This window comes from Schistocerca serialis, chromosome 8, assembly GCF_023864345.2.
Source record: "Schistocerca serialis cubense isolate TAMUIC-IGC-003099 chromosome 8, iqSchSeri2.2, whole genome shotgun sequence".
In the NCBI taxonomy this organism is placed as follows: Eukaryota; Metazoa; Arthropoda; class Insecta; order Orthoptera; family Acrididae; genus Schistocerca; species Schistocerca serialis.
The window spans coordinates 270,286,375-270,304,321 of record NC_064645.1 but is presented as its reverse complement, the minus strand read 5'-3'; the positions used below and the strand labels follow the sequence as shown (position 1 = coordinate 270,304,321).

General features: G+C 38.8%; 1 protein-coding gene across 1 annotated transcript in view; it reads right to left on the bottom strand.

Annotated features, from left to right (window-relative positions):
• The window catches only part of LOC126416607 (low-density lipoprotein receptor-related protein 1), a 772,143-nt gene that overhangs the window by 58,531 nt on the left and 695,665 nt on the right, over positions 1 to 17,947 (bottom strand). Inside the window, exons 60-65 of the mRNA XM_050084360.1 lie at positions 15,767 to 15,976; positions 15,267 to 15,355; positions 13,521 to 13,784; positions 10,282 to 10,589; positions 4,212 to 4,390; positions 3,905 to 4,128 (exon numbers count right to left, since the gene is read on the bottom strand). Of these exons, the coding sequence (XP_049940317.1) occupies positions 3,905 to 4,128; positions 4,212 to 4,390; positions 10,282 to 10,589; positions 13,521 to 13,784; positions 15,267 to 15,355; positions 15,767 to 15,976 (1,274 nt within the window). The remainder of the gene's footprint in view (positions 1 to 3,904; positions 4,129 to 4,211; positions 4,391 to 10,281; positions 10,590 to 13,520; positions 13,785 to 15,266; positions 15,356 to 15,766; positions 15,977 to 17,947) is intronic.

Genomic DNA, 17,947 nt, shown 5'->3' with positions numbered 1-17,947 from the left:
ATGCTCCTCTGTGGCCGGAATGTGGGACCTTGGGAGGTGGTGGGAAACTGGAAAGATAAGGCATGGGAGATTTGTTTTTGTACAAGGATGGGAGGATAATTATTGTCAGTGAAGGCTTCAGTGAGACCCTTGGTATATATATTTTGAGAGGGACTGCTCATCACTGCAGATGCGGTGACCATGGGTGGCTAGGCTGTACGGAAGGGACTTCTTGGTATGGAATGGGTGGCAGCTGTTGAAGTGGAGGTGTTGCTGATGGTTCGTAGGTTTGATGTGGAAGGAGGTACTGATGTAGCCATCTCTGAGGTGAAGGTCAACATCTAGGAAGCTGGCTTGTTAGGTTGAGTACAAACAGGTGAAGCAAATGGGGGAGAAGTTGTTGAGGTTCTGGAGGAATGTGAATAAGGTGACCACATCTTCAATCCAGATAGCAAAGAGGTCATCAATGAATCTGAATCAGGTGAGGGGTTTAGGATTCTGGGTTTTTAGGAATGATTTCTCAAGATGGCCCATGAACAGGTTAGCATTGGATGGTGCCATGTGGGTGCCCATAGGTGTACCGCAGATTTTTTTGTAGCTAATGTCTACAAAGGAGAAGTAATTGTGGGTGAGGATATAGTTGGTCATGGAAACTAGGAAGGAGGTTGTTGGTTTGGAATCCATAGGGCATCTGGAAAGGTAGTGTTTGATAGCAGTAAGGCTATGGGCATTAGGAATGTTAGTGTGCAGGGAGGTGGCATCAATAGTGATGAGCAGTGCACCGTGTGGTAAATGGACAGGAACTGTGGAGAGTCGATTGAGGAAATGGTTGGTATCTTTTATGTAGGAGGATAGGTTCCGGGTAATAGGTTGAAGTTGTTGGTCTATGAGAGCATAGATTCTCTCAGTGGGGGCACAGTAACTGGCCACAATGGAGCTTCCTGGGTGGTTGGGTTTATGGACTTTAGGCAGCATGTAGAAGGTGAGAGAGCAGGGAGCTGTAGGGGTAAGTAGAGAGATGGACTCTGGGGAAAGGTTCTGGGATGGGCCTAAGGATTTGAGTAGTGACTGGAAATCCTGCTGGATTACTGGAATGGGATCACTGTGGCATGGTTTGTAGGTGGAAGTATCTGACAGCTGGCGGAGCCCATCCACCAGGTAATCTTTGTGGAGTGGTGGAGCCTTTGTCCGCAGATAGGATTATAAGGTCAGGATCAGTTTTTAGGGAGGGATTTGGGGAATGATGTTGAGGCAAGGTTCGAGGTTAAGAGGCAGTGGGGGTGGTTCATGGATGGATGGAGGAGTGAAATGAGTTAGGCAAGGTTCAATATTGGTCTTTGGTTGAGTCTGATTGGTCAGGTTGGTGGCGAAAAAGGGTTTCCACTGGAGGGACTGGGAGAAGGAGAGAAGGTCTTTAACTAGTCCTGCATGGTTGAATTTGGGAGTGGGGCAAAAGGTGAGGCCTTTGGAAAGGACTGTTGCTTCTGTGGGACTAAGGCTTCTGGAGGATAGGTCCATAACTGTGTTGCGAGTGTGTCTGGGTTCTGGGTTCTGTGTGGTGGTGGGAGGGAGTTTTGGAGGGTGGGGTAAGTGTAGTAGGTCTGCAAGACACGAGTTTGTCAGCTATGAGGGGGCGAGGGGGAGGTTTGGAGGTTGTTGTAGAAGTGGTACACAGTGGTACTCCGAGGCGGGAGTAGGAAGTGAGTAGGATGGAGAGCTTTTTGAGGTGGTGTTAAGGATTGGCAGAATCTGAACAGGTGGAGATCAATGTGGAATGAGGGGTGGCAACCAGAGATGGGTAATTTGATGGTAAGTCCATTAGGGGGGATTTCATGAGCCAAGCAAACAATGCAGGAACAGTGTGTGTGACTGGGATCTGGCTGGGGATAAGGAAACTTTTCTGTATTGACACACATGGAAGGAGCAGGGATCCATGGTGGTGCACAAAATGCAAAAAATTACGTAAGAAAGTAGAATTACGTCCGAAAAATGATGCTAAAATACGTCCAAATATGTGTGAAAAGTCATGCCCTGAAATGAGAAATGTCCTGCCCACTATCCTTCCCACCCCTCCTACCAAGCTATTCCGCCATCCACTGAACCTACACAATATACTCGTCCATCCGTACACAACCCCTGCTCCCAATCCCTTACCTCATGGCTCATACCCCTGTAATAGACGTAGATGCAAGACCTGTCCCATACATCTTCCTACCACCACCTACTCCAGTCCGGTCACTAAAATCACCTATCCCATCAAAGGCAGGGCTACCTGTGAAACCAGTCACATGATTTACAAGCTAACCCGTAACCACTGTGCTGCATTCTATGTAGGCATGACAACCAACAAGCTGTCTGTCCGCACGAATGGCCACCGACAAACTGTGGCCAAAATACAAGTCTACCACCCTGTTGCTGAACACACTGCCAAACATGATATCCCTCATCTCAATGACTGCTTCACAGCCTGTGCCATATGGATCCTTCCCACCAACGCCAGCTTTTCTGAATTGCGCAGGTGGGAACTTTCCCTGCAATACATCCTACGTTCCTGTAACTCTCCTGGCCTCAACCTTCATTAGTCATTGTCGTCACCCATCCAGACCCCTCCCTGTTCCCATTCCAGCACTACACAGCTGTCATTTCACCACCACACTCAATCTTTTAATTTCATTTCTTTTTATTTCTCTCCTTTCCACTGCTTACCCCCTCCGCACCTTCTATCCTGCCTTCCGTCTAAACTGCAGCACTTCACTGCCCGCCACTCCCACCATACTATCCCTCCCCTCCCTGCCCCAGCCTCGTCCGTACCCCCACCCAGTCGCCACTCCCGTCATGCACTGGTGCTGCTGCTGGCAGTGTGGTTTCTGCTGAGACCGCAGACGTGTGTGCAAGTTGCATTTGCATGAGTGTGTGTGTGTGTGTGTGTGTGTGTGTGTGTGTGTGTGTGTGTGTACTGCTGACAAAGGCCTTAATGGCCGAAAACTATAATTGTGTGAATCTTTTTGTTGTGCCTATTGCGACTCAGCATCTCCAAAATCAATATTTTATTTATTTTAAATTTACGGCTCTGGAAGACAGTTCCATGTGACGATGGGGGGGTGAAAATATTCCAAATAAGCCAGAATCTTGTCTTTAGGCCAACACAATGTGAAATACTTTTAAAAGCAAACTATGGGGGGCAGAGCTTCTTGATAAGTTTTCTATCTTTTGATTCAATTTTAATTTGCTATGCAATTCTACCCCAAGGAAATTTTACACACAATGTTTCATTCATGTACAAGCTGCTGCTAGTTAATGAAGCCCTGGTCTGAAAAGAAGATGACGAATCAAACACAAGAGGACTGCTAAGGAATCTATGCTATAAATAATAAACAAACATACTGAAAAGAATATTAGAGATGCATTAGTTATTGGGCTACAGAAAGGCCAAGTTCAGAAAAAGAGAACATAATTCATTGAGAAAAGGAAAACTCAGAACTATGGTACACAAATGCTGTAGAGTACAAAAGGGGAACCAACACAAGTGAAAACGATAAAAAAGGAACACTGTAATAGAAGAGATATAACCAAAGTAATACAACAAAAATACTGGATGCATAATTGTATACCTGTGTAATGAGTTGTGATGTATTAAAACACTACATAGTGACAGATGCATCCAGATCCTAGTTATTTTAATGTACAGGACACTGAAAGCTGCATGAGAATAATGCTAATATAAAAATTTAACACAGTACTTGAACAAAAATGGAGAAGTACATGAGATACTCTATCTCTCTTGATGGTTTATGTTCTTCCCAAGAAGTATGAATGAGATGGTAGGGAAGTAGATATGACAAACTTTCTTGGAAGCCACCAAACTGAATCTCAAAATATGGAATGCCTTATTGTAATAATTACCATACATGTCACAAAAGAATACCTGAGGGAAATATATGGACAATTCGTCGATCGTGGCCATACAGATCAACACTTTCTACAGTAAGAGCTTTTGGATCACTCCAGTAGAGGCGACGAGCTGGATAATCAATTGCTAATCCAGCTGGCCATTGCCCAGATGCATCAATAAGAGTGTGGCGGTTTGTTCCATCCATTGCAGCAACTTCTATTCGAGCCTTTTTTCCACAGTCTGACCAGAACATAAGTCTAAAAAATAAGAAACAAAATAAGAATAAGCAATAAAAAATATCTTCAAAGTACCAAGGCACCTCTACATGGGAAATACATACCCAGATTGTGGATCAACAACAATATCATGTGGCTGGTCCAGATCTGTACTGATGAGTGTTGTTCGCTCAAGACCATCAAGTTTTGAAACCATAACAGTGTCAGCTCCTGCATCTACCCAGTATAATCGTTTTGTAACCCAGTCAATTGCAAGACCTTTTGGATCTTGCAAATTCTCAAGCTGTACAAATATTTAAGAAATTTTTTATAATTATCTCATAAACAAATTTTCAATAACTATACATGAGCTGTACTAAATAAAAAAATTGTCATAATTTTCTCTTCAACAAAATCAGGGAGGAACAGAAAACAGTCATAAAAACAATTTGTTGTGACTCACAATACAACAATGTGAGGTTTTAGCTGAAGAACCTGTAGACTTTTGTGTTACAGTACTTGTTCATTCTTACACTGTTTTCTACACATTCAATCAGCAAAGGAAATGTTCAGATACATGGAATGATGGCCAGAAGAAGTTTCCACTATGTACTGTTGACTGTACTACAAATTAACTGTAATTTATCTGTTACAGTCAGTTCATGTTTAAAACTGCTATAAATGTGAATCCAGGAGAAAAAAGTATTTGTTATTTTAGTATTGAGAAACAATACTTCTCTATGGCAGATTTTTATTATTATGGAAAAATTTTGTAAGGGATGAAGATCAGCAAAATAGATCTCAGCAATATTTGTACTTATCAATTTTACACAATATTTTTATTGCTCACTATTTTAGGATAAACACTTTATTTACTTTATCTTCATCATTCAGAAAATAATTCAATACAGCTACTGAAAACATGTTCTTTGCAGATAACAAATTGACATATATTTTTAGGTGTGTAACGCATCATATTTAGCTTCTTGACCAGATCATCAAGGAGCTGATTTTGTTGTCTCTTGTAGTCTATCTGTTAATCAATATTTTTTCACTTAGGATGTCTGTTGTCTAATTGCATCTATTACCGGTACTTACGATCATTTTATTTGTTGAGACTGCCTAATATGAGATGTGTGGGAAAGAGATTTTAACTGTTTACTGTGAATATTTAAGCTTATACCATCACCTAAACATTACAATTTTCAAACTATTCTTTTTGTTTTTTGGATGAAGAATTCTGAGGAACATGTCAATGCACTACTTGGAAAATCACTCAGGGGAGAGGACACTGACACATGGATGTGTGACTGATGCAGTACCACACACTCAGTCACATTATTCACAGATTTAGAGAAAATTCATTTAGTGCCTTCTACCAAAACCGAAGACATCTTAACAGTAAAAATGATGATATTCTCATATCCATATGGGAAAATGAAAGTACATGGTGAGGCAAAGCATCCTTCATAATTTAAAGTTCAAATGGGGGAAAAAAACTATATTAACATGGATGATATACACTGAAGCACAAAGAAACTGGTAAAGGCATGCATGCTCAAACACAGAGATATGTAAACAGGCAGAATACAGTGCTGTGGGAGGCAATGCCTACATAAGATATCAAGTGTCTGGCGCAGTTGTTAGATTGGTTACTGCTGCTAAAATGGCAGGTTATCAAGATTTAAGTGAGTCTGAACGTAGTGTTATAGTAGGAGTATGACTGAAGGGATCTGGCATCTCCGAGGTAGTGATGAAGTGAGGATTTTCCCGTATGACCATTCCAGAAATGTACCTCGAATATTAGGAATCTGGTAAAACATCACATATCCTGCAAGAATGGGACTAACGGTGACTGAAGAGAATCGTTCAATGTGACCGAAGTGCAACCCTTCCACAAATTGCTGCAGATTTTAATGCTGGGCCATCAACAAGTGTGAGCGTGCAATCCATTCAATGCAACATCATTGATAAGGGCTTTTGGAGCCAAAGGCCCACTTGTGTACCCTTGATGACTGCACAACACAAAGGTTTATGCCTTGCCTGGGCCCTTCAACACCGACACTGGACTGTTGATGACTGGAAACATGTTACCTGGTCAGACAAGTCTCATCTCAAATTTTATCAAGCAGATGAACATGTACAGGTATGGAGACAACACCATGAATCCATGGACACTCTACGTCAGCAGGGGGTTGTTCAAGTTGGTGGGTGCTCTGTAATGGTGTGGGACATCTGCAATTTGAGTGATATGGGGCCCCTGATATGTCTAGATATGACTCTGACAGGTGACACATATGTAAGCATCCCGTCTGATCACCTGCATCCACTCACTCATGTACATTGCACATTCTGATGGACTTGGGCAATTCCAGCAGGACAATGTGACACCCCACACATCCAGAATTGCTACAGAGTGGCTCCAGGAGCACTCTTCTGAGTTTAAACACTTCCACTGCCCACCAAACTCCCCAGACATGAACATTATTGAGCATATTTGGGATGCCTTGCAGCGTGTTGTTCAGAAGAGATCTCCACCCCCTCATACTCTTATGAATTTATGGACAGCCCTGCATATGATTTTTGCCTTAAATCACAGTTTAAACATAGGGGTCCCAGAGACCCCACCTCATGGCATACGCTACAGAAATGCCAACAAGTTAACATAGCAATAGGCTGACATCGCGATATCAGAACAACAGCAGCAAAGATTGAATAGGACATTTAATACACATAACTGACATTCAGGTAGTGCAAATTACAATCTGTAATGAATTCCAACCATACTGTGGATGGGTAAGGTAAGAGCTTGCACTGAGGAATCATTTATGGTAAAAGGTTAATTTGTTGTTGCTGCTGAGCATAATTTTTGGAGTCCTTCCAGATTCACTCTCATCATGTAGTTCCAGATCAGAAAACCATTAGCTTGTGTTTATCACGCTTTAGTGCAACTGGGATGAATTAATCAACAAAATTTCTGATATTTGAGTGCACGGAAACCTCATGAACTTCATGAAAAACCACTACATAACAATTGTGTTACTGTATGGTAAGCATTTGGAAGAGCCAGGATAATTGATCCTTACTTTTTTGAGCAGATGGTGCTACTGTGACACTCAACTCTCGACAAGACACTCACATCATCAGTACTTTTTTTGTACAAAGACTCAATGTGCTGCAGATTGACTAAGTCTGTTTCAGCAGGGCAGAACTACCATTCACACGACTCAGATTTCTCTCCAAATGCTCACATAGATGTTTCCTGGACACTTAATTTTTCACGTGGCAACATCCTCTACTGGCTAGCACAATCACCAGGCCTTACCCCCTGCAATTTTTTCTATGGGGTCCGCCCCCAGTAGCTGAGTGGTCAGCGCGACGGAATGTCAATCCTAAGGGCCCGGGTTCGATTCCCGGCTGGGTCGGAGATTTTCTCCACTCAGGGACTGGGTGTTGTGTTGTCCTAATCATCAACATTTCATCCCCATTGACGCGCAAATCCCTGAAGTGGCGTCAAATCAAAAGACTTGGACCTGGGGAACGGTCTACCCGACGGGAGGCCCGAGTCACACGACATTTATTTATTTTTTTTCTATGGGGCTGAGGTGTCCAAACACTATCCGAGATCTGTGACAGCCCAGAAAAATGCAATACATGAAGAAATTGGTCTTATTCCTCAAGAAATGCTCATTAGAGTGGTGCAGAATTTCCGATGTCACATTGATAGTTGAGGACACCTCTTGAGTGACACATTGTTTAATAAATGAAGAATTCCCACCACATACACTGAAGAGCCATAGAAACTGGTACACCTGCCTAATGTGGATTAAGAGAAAGTTTTGATCTGTTGGAAGTTTATCCCATTTCTGTCAAATTTTGCTGAAGCAAGAGCAGAAGGCTGTAGTATGTTGAAGATTTAGGCTGGTGATTGAGGCAGTTTGGGTAGCACAATAAGGTGCACATCATCTGTGAAAGGCAAGTACTCTGGTTCGTGTTGCACTCTGGTGCCAGAGTTTAACTTGTCACACAAATTATATACAGTGTAGCTCTGCAATAGAACAGAAGAACTCCACCTCTAGGTATTTTAGTTTTTCATGTTTTAGCTAAACTAGGTTCATCCAGTCAGTCAGTTTGTGAGTTCTTGCATGCGAAAGCTTCTAACTTTTTATCCCATAAAAGGTCTAGTGAGAAATAAAATCTTGCATCAGTGGGTTTTTATGGATACTATATGAACCAGACTTAATGCTTCTGCCAATTAGCTGTGACAGTAACCCAGTATCAGAACCATTACACAGTGTCATGCATGGGGTATGGCCAACTGAGAAGCAATGCATCAATTGTATGAATGTATGAATGACAATTATCTTCCAAGTGAATCTCTAAGATTCACATCAACACATTCCACAGCACACTACATTGAGGGATCATTATACAGTTTACAGAGTGACATTATGTCCTCACTGTTATCCATTTCATAAAGACTGATCCCTGGCTTCAGGCTCCTATTCATCCTATACATCACACGTTGTTGTGCCTTGTGGGCTGGTGACAATGTCTACTATATGTGAATATTACATACAGGTTGAAAAGGGGGTAACATACACAGAAATATTCAAGAGAAAGCGTCCAATTTCAGGCATTTTTGGCAAGTGTCAACTTTGAAGAGTCACAGATGCCAGATTGTAATTACATGAACAATTTCCTTTGCACAAGTTTGAAGTTACGACTATTCTCTATTTACAGGCAGATTTTCATTATTTTCTAATTAGTTATTTCATTGCAAATTAAAGGAGCTGCAATGAGCTTACCATTATAGCTCTTATGGTATAGAAAACAGTGATGTAAAGTTTGAACTTTTGTTGGGCACATCATACATCATTACTAACAAATAATACCGATGTTTGTTAGTTACGAGAGTGTAAAGCAGTTGCCTATATGAGGCTATGCTAGAACACACTTGTCACACCAATATCTTGCCACTGTAATACATAATAAGCGCCTATTCCATCTGCAAAGAGTGACTTTGTTTTCATGTTCCAATATAACAATGTCATCACAGCCAGCAGCTGTGTGTTTGTGTGTGTGTGTGTAGTGCAGGAAACTGGCTTTTCAGAAGCAATAAAACTGGAAATTGTGCATGAGCCCTAGATATACATACAGCTATGAATAAATGAATGGTGAAATTTGTTGCATATTTGTAATAATAAATGAAAGTTCTATCTATTGTGTGCACTGATGAACTCAAGTAAAGGGTTGTTGCATGAAAAACAGGAATGCCTGCACTTCATTTCTCAACTATTCCATAATGCCCACTGCCACTGAAAACTGTCTTTCCACATAGGTTTTCCTCCTTAAGGACTTGATTGAAATCTGATTATTGTACCTTTCCTAATACTTAGGTAACAAACAGTTGCCTTTACTGAGTGTAACTCACAACTGTTAGTGCCATGTTCCTTTTCAGACCCACGATAAGCAAGTGCCCTGATAACTATGGAGCTCTCTCTATTCTGATCTGGACTTTCAATTGTTTGAAATGTCAAATTTTTTAAAACTATAATGGTAAATGCTTTGTTCTGACAAGTATTTAGTGTTACTAGCATACAAAATATAGCCACATAAACTACATGGTGAATCTGACGCCAATATCACAGCATTTGTATTGTAGAGCATGACCTTTGATGCAGAACTGTTTATTACCAGTGTAAACTCACTGTACATGTATTCATCTTCACTGGCAACTCTATTGATCCTCAAGCTGGCATAAAGGAGTGAAGCATGCAGATAGCATATATAGATGTAAGTTGATGTACCCATTAAGTAACAGGGCAAATGTGGCCTCAAGGATATAAATCACATGGCACATAAATGGGCTGAAAAGCAACACAGAATCTGGCCATGATATTGTAGAACTACAGGGAGTAGTTAGTAGAATGGACCTTAATTTGACATACGATTTCAGAAAAACAGAACTCTGGCAGACAAAGTGATTATGCATTGCAAATTATTTTGAGATAGAGGATTTACAAGCAAGAAATGATTAGAAAAGAACAATCAACTAAACATACAAGATTAAAATTCCTGATTACTGCTAATAAGCAGTTGTTGGTAACAGAAAGATAAAAGATGAGGACTCACTTAAAAGAAAGAGCAGCAAATAAATGCCTATCTTTCATTTACATTTGCACAAATACTTACTAGTGTTCGTATATGATCTTCTCTTCGTGTTCTCCTGTGACCTGTAGTAGTAGAATCACTACTGCCAGCAGGTGGGGATGGGAGAAGTAAAGGCATGCTTTGTATATGATGGTGTTGATAATCAGACCAGAAAATTGTGCTCTCATGGCCCTCCCATAGAATAGCCACTGATTCAAGCTTGTAAGCATTTAATGTGCCACCATTAGCTTGCTTGACAGTCAAACTATTGCTCCATTCTTCACTTGGTTTATATGCATTTAGAAGACGTAGCTCAGCATCGTTAGCTACAATTAATGTGGGTGGTCCTCCTGTCAAAAACAAGAAAAAGACATTTTTGAACCAAACATATAAAAATAATGATGTTACAATGTTTGAAATTTCAAGTACAATGCACAAAGTTCCATATACAGATATGCAAATATTTTAACATGTTGTTCTACAACTAAAACTAAAGAAAAAAGTTCATATAAACATAGGTCTGCAAATGTTTAGTTACGGAGTTACAGTTAATAAACGATTCTGCCTGAAATCTTCGCTAATATGAAGCCATTGCAAAACTGTACAAGGTTAAAGTAAAGCACGATTTCCGTTTATTTTGTTGTTATTGATCTGGTGAATCTAATAAAACATGTCCCAGACATTTATCTGCAGTAGTTTCCCAGAACATCCAGAGAAGCAAAGAATTTCGTAAAATTCTCAATTTATTAACTGTTGTTGTTGTATTTGTAGTCTTCAGTACTGAGACTGGTTTGACGCAGCTCTCAATTCTACTCTATCCCATGCAAACTTCTTCATCTCCAAGTAAGTACTACAACCTACATCCTTCTGAATCTGCTTAGAGTATTCATCTCTTGGTCTCTCTCTATGATTTTTACCATCCATGCTGCCCACCAGTACTAAATAAACTGGTGATAGCTTGTTGGCTCAGAACATGTCCTACCAACTTCTTGGCCCATTTTTTAATTCCAGGCGATTGCACTAAATTTTCAACAGAAGTTATAGAGAATTTAAGTTTGGAAAAATGATGGTAATAATGTTAACTTAAACTGTATGAACGTGTCAAAAAATGTCTCCATCAAGTTCAATGCATTCAGTTGTACATGTATGAACAGATTTTGTTGCTCATTTCAGTTTTACAGGGTTGTTCTTAATTTTGTCTGTTGCATTCATAATGCTGGCAAGTAATACCTCACTTGTATTGACTTTGCCGTCATAAACTATGTCTTCCATCCATCCCCATATACAAAAATCCATTGGTGTTAAATTGAGCGATCTGTGCGACCACAGATGTGTAGCACCATGACTAATCCATTTCTGGAGAAAATGTTCATTTAAATGTGTAGTAATGGCATTGGTGAAATGTGGAGGTGCGCCGTCATGTTGAAAATACATTTGCAATCGCGTAGCAAGTGGAACATCTTCGAGCAAGCAGGGCACTTCTTCTTGAAGGAATTATAAGTACGTCTTGACAGTTAGATGTCCTGGGAAAATGAATAGTCCAATAAAGTGTGTGTTGAATATACCACACCACACATTTACGCTAAATCACAGCTGTAAATTGTGTTGTACTATTGCATGTGGGTTTGCTTCAGACCATACGTGCTTGTTATGTAAATTGCTTATACCATCTCAAGTAAACTGTGCCTCATCAGTAAATAAAATGTATTTGTGTAACTGCCGATTAGTATTTAACCAGTTGCACAACTCGAAGCAAAGGGGAGGATCTCCCAGATGTAAATGATGTACTTTTTGTTTATAGTAGGGATACAGATTATTGTACTTCAGTGTATGCCATGCCTTAGATTGTGTAATGCCTAATCGATGAGATGTATGCCGTGTGCTGGTACCCAGGCTATGTGGAACAGCATCCAAAACACCCTCATCATCATCTTCACATATCAAATGCTCGTACTGATTATGAATACAAGGTAGAGGACCTGTCTCCCATAAGATTCGAAATACTCCACTAATGGTCATACATTTAGAATCCTCCAAGATGAGTAATGTAAGTGATATTCATTGACTGCAGCTGTAGCATTACCATCACATTTGCCATAAAAAAACACCGTATCAGCATATTCCTCTGCCATAAATTTGAAAGGCTACCTATTTCATAAATAATCCACAAACTAAAACAGTTACTATGTGGTTTCACTTAAATACACTGTTGTTATTATGTTCTTTCACTAAACAATACAGAAAACTAGCTCACTTGGAGATTAGGAAATGACTGAAACACCTCACTAATGGTTGCCAACAATGACATAAAAGTTTCTACATTTTTAATAGAAAGTAAACAAAATTACTTGTATAATAATCTTTGCGTCTCTGAATGTTCTGCCAATACATGCCTGGGACATGTTTTATTAGATTCCTGGGACATGCTTTATTAGATTCATCAGACCAATAACAACAAAATAAATGAAAATCGTGCTTTACTTTAACCTCGTACAGTTTTGTAATGGCTTCATATTAGCAAAGTTCTTAAATTTTGGGCAAAATCTTTTATTAGCCATAACTCCACAGCTAAACATTTGTGGACCTATGTTTATATGAACTTTTTTCTTTAGTTTTACTTGTAGAATAACATATTAAAATACTTGCATATCTTCATGAATCACCCTGTATTTTCGCAACAATTAAGCCACCATAACTGATGAAAGATATGACTACAATGTGCATTTACTGGCATCTATAATAAAATATGAATATATCTGTCCCTATGCAAAATCACAGAGGTAGTGCTGCAAATAAAAAAATTTGGTTCTCATATATGTCAATCTATGCTCAATGGTACAAACTTGATCTCTCCACAACGATAACCATCCTGTGCAGCTTCAAAGTATGCAACAATTATCTGATTGGAAATAATGATCCACCGTTTCCTTAGTAAAGGATTCTCTCCACGTGAAGAATGTGCTAAACAATGAGACAGTTTCTTAACAGAAAGGATCTTAGAATCTCAAATGATGATGATGTCCAGCTCCTTGATAAAATGTGGAAAAGTTACCTTGACAATGAGTTTCAAAATTTGTTATGTGTCATCAAATGTATTTTTGAAACCTTTTTAGAGAGAGAGTGTGAGTTACTAGCTGCCTTTTCAACCAGTGGAACATCTTCCACATACTTACATTTCTTAAAACTATATAGACGAAACACTCAATTAATCAGCTGCTACTGGTACTCAAGAAAAAATGTTATCCTATGGCAAATCAAACAGTAGATAACAATATAAATACCTTCTGCTAAGCAGGTTCGGTTCTTCTCTAATGGGTTTCCAGTGGCCATTGTGTAGCCAGCAGCACAATGGCAGCTGTAATTTCCTGATTTCTTCTCAACACACATTTGCGAACAGGTGCCAAATGTACATGGTGGCTCATCACACCCTCTTTCATCAGAATTATCACCACAATCATTCATACCATCACAACGAAGCACATTGCTTATACAAAATCCATTGTCACAAGCAAACTGCTGTTCCTTACATATACCAAAAAATTTACCTGAAAAGTTTCAGAACAAATTTTTTAGAATCAGAGAGGATTAATTAATTAGAATACAAGTTGATCTGCGAATTTTGTAAGCAATATAACGTCCAATTAATTTTAAAACATAATAAAAAATATGATTAGATATTAAAGACCATCTGTACATGCAAAGAAGCACTGCATATTTCTGTTCAAGCATTGGAAAATCCAGAATGGAATAACAATATGAATTAGGGCAGACTTCTACCCATGACATAGAGGAAGGGTTGAGCAGCAGACAGACATATACAAAAGTAGACTGTTGGAGGTTAGCTTTCAAACAAAGTTCTTCATCAGATGAAGAAGAAACATCTGCACACATTCATGCACAGATAGTTTACACACCCAACTCACACACATATGACCACTGTCACTGCTTGAGGGGTCACAGGTCACAACAACCAGACACAATGGTGGCCGTGTGTGTGTGTGTGTGTGTGTGTGTGTGTGTGTGAGAGAGAGAGAGAGAGAGAGAGAGAGAGAGAGAGCTATGTATTTATAAATGAGTGAATATGTGTTTCTTCTTTATCTGATGAAGGAGCAGAAAGACTTACCTAAGGGGGGTAAAAGGACAGGTATACACTTGCACACACACACACACACACACACACACACACACACACACATATCCATCCGCACATACACAGACACAAGCAGTCTTTCCGCTCCCGGGATTGGAATGATTCCTTACCCTCTCCCTTAAAACCCACATCCTTTCGTCTTTCCCTCTCCTTCCCTCTTTCCTGATGAAGCAACCATTGGTTGCGAAAGCTTGAATTTTGTGTGTATGTTTGTGTTTGTTAAAGTGTTATATAGCAACACATAACTTCCTAGACAAAAACAGGAGAGTCTGCAATGATGCACATATCAAGCACTTATCAGCTGACTGCCATCACATACCAGGTCCATAATCCACAACTAACATTGTAAAAAATATTTGTGTTTTAGTATTTATTGATGCTGCAAAGAAAGGTACTGCTGGCAGCTATACAGATGTTTGTAGTATCTTCTTGCAGTACAATTTACATGAGATCAATAAATGAATTTAGTAATGAAACATATTACAAGATCACAGATATTAACATGTATTAAGATAGATTGCTACTCACCACTTAGAGAAGGTGTTGAGTGCAGCCGACAGACACATTTAAAAGTGGACTGCTGGAGGTCAAAAGCAAACCTCCAGCAGTCCACTTTTAAATGTGAGGAGTGATACCACAAGCTGCTGTATTTTCCTGTCATACCTCTTATTTTCCCTTAAAAGTTGTTTGCATTTAACAAAATTCAACATTTTATTTGGAGGTGACATCAGCAGAAAGCAGCTCTGTATGTTTATGGTGTGTTTAACAAACTAAACACCTGATCATAACATGTAAGCTATTATTGCAGGGAAATTGTTTATTCAAGTTACTGCTTATGGGTAGCATTACAGATAAAAATGAGTGATTTCTCACTTACATATTTCAATATCTTCATCAGAATTGTCACCACAATTATCATGACCATCACAAACATTTGTTGCAGGAATGCAGACATGATTTTTACACCTGATAAGTAACAGAGATAACCACATTAATAAAACTTGCACTGCTACAGTTATGCAATTTAATAAAGGTGGACTGAGCATTTTAATTGGTTATAATGTTGATTATGTACATTTTAAATGATACAACTTGAGTATTGTGACTATTTCTTTCTTATAACTGCACATAATAGCTCACTACACCATTGGCAAAGACCTAACCACCACCACCAACAACAACAGTTTACGTTTTATAGAACCCAAAACATCATGATCTGAATATGGAAAGATTGTACACACAAGTTTGAACAAATATCCTAAATTTTCATATTCTCATCAGTGGAATCTTTTAATATAACAGGTATGTGCTCTTAACAATTTGTACATGTAATATGCGGTTAAATACACCAGCTACTTCTCTGCCTGACATACTGACCTGTGTCTTCCTGGAGGGCATGGAACATTTGCACAAAGGGTCTTGGATTCATCAGAACCATCACCACAGTCATCGTCACCATCACAACGCCACCTCAGGTTAATGCACTGTTTATTGTGGCAGGTGAACTGCCATGGTGGACAGGTGTCACTACAATTCATTTCATCTGATGCATCACTACAGTCAGCATCACCATCACATTTCCATTCACTAACAAGCAAAGAATACAATTACATATTAATATGATAGTCCACAAGGAGTAATAAAGCACTGAAGACAACAGCTGACTTACTTTTACTAACGTTTTACAACATAAATTGTGAGATTTATGGTTCAAAAACATCCTTCATGTAATACAAATAATGGAAGGAGTAAAAGTAACCACTCATCATATAATTCAGACACTGAGCAGTCCACAAGCACATAAACAAGATTGGAAACAATGGTGAGATTTTGGACAATGTCCTCCTTCAGAACAAACTTACATAAAACACACACACACACACACACACACACACACACACACACACACACAAAAGCCAAAGTGGCAGCCTAGCAGATCCCTTTCTAATTACATGTGTGTTCAAGTTTCCATACTTTTACTATTCTGATCTATATATGTGTTAGAAAGAAATATGTTATGATGCAGAATGAGTTTGAAGACTGCAAAGAACAACATCTCTGGCTCAAGTCTTCCTGTTGATGATTAAAGATTTATCTTTTCATACAGAACTGTTTCTATTCCACATATAATTTCTACATTTGTACATACTTGGTTGTAATTACATTTTTAAGTATTCCTTTATTTATAGAAAGTTTAATTTGCACTATTTCATCTTGCTTTATCATATAAAATATTTTTTATAAGGGAATTTAGAAGGCTATTTGATAACCCGAGCAGAAACAATACTACAATTTTTATGAAAAAATTATGTTGAATGGAGTGAATGGTAAAAACAAACAAATACATTATGCAACTATTACACCTGTTCATAATGGTTCACCAAAGAAGTACCAACAGAGAGTAAAAACGAAGACAAGATATAATCTCATCTCTCTAACTGTAAATGGGAGAGTTATTCCTCCTTCGTTTCATTCTATGACTTCCTGAACAGATGCAGTGCCACATTCAAAGGCTTTACAGTATGATTTCTTTCTTGTCAGGTTTCAAAAACAAAATGAAAAATTTTCATTTCCTATCATCAATTAACTGGAATAGTGCAGATAGTCAATAATTTTCACCACTGTTCTAATCTAAAATTTACTGTCCTACAGAAAGGGCACAAGCAGATGGTGAACCACATGTAGCAGAAATATAAAAGCAATGCTATCATTCTGAAGCTGTTAGGGAATTCTTTGGTACAGAGCATGTAAGCAGACAAGTTATAACAAATGTATGGGAAAAAAGTGCATTTCAGGGTGGGTACTCAAACTTATTCCTCCTTCGTTTCATTCTATGACTTCCTGAACAGATGCAGTGCCACATTCAAAGGCTTTACAGTATCCTTGAGAATTCCAGGTATGAGGAGACAGATGGTGTCAAGAAGCTCCTGATAAATTAATGGCGAGCAGGGGTTGGTGGGTGGGGGGCAGCATACTACAATAATGACTTTTCTTTCCTCTCAGCTGAGCTTTGTACCAGCCACATGTAGTTATTTAACCACAGTTTTCAAAATCAATAATTTATGTGGAATAATATTCAAATAATTAACACATTTTGAGATATTAAGTATTTTAAAATTTGTAATTTATGAAATTCAATAAAATTCAATTACAATACTTGGTTAAAAACACAGAGTTCCCTGGGATTTTGTGAAACTATGGACTTCACTGAGATTTCCCTGATTTTTCCAGGTAAAATGCAATTCCCAGAATTCCTGGTTTTCCAGGAGAATTGTCACCCTGCATTTACAATTATTACAATACCACAACAAAATGGGATAAAAGCACATCTTAAACTTGAAGGACACTGAAGAAGAAGGTACCATATACTGTGAGACTGTTGATGGAATATGTATTCAAATCACAAAAATATGTGATTTTTGTGCTAAGAGATACTAAGAAGAAGAGAGCAACGGTAAATTTTTTGAACCACTCTTCTGTTACTAACAAGCTGTTGAAAGCATCTGTAGGTAATAATTTGTGGATGTTACTATACCATACTTAAATTATTTTTCCCAC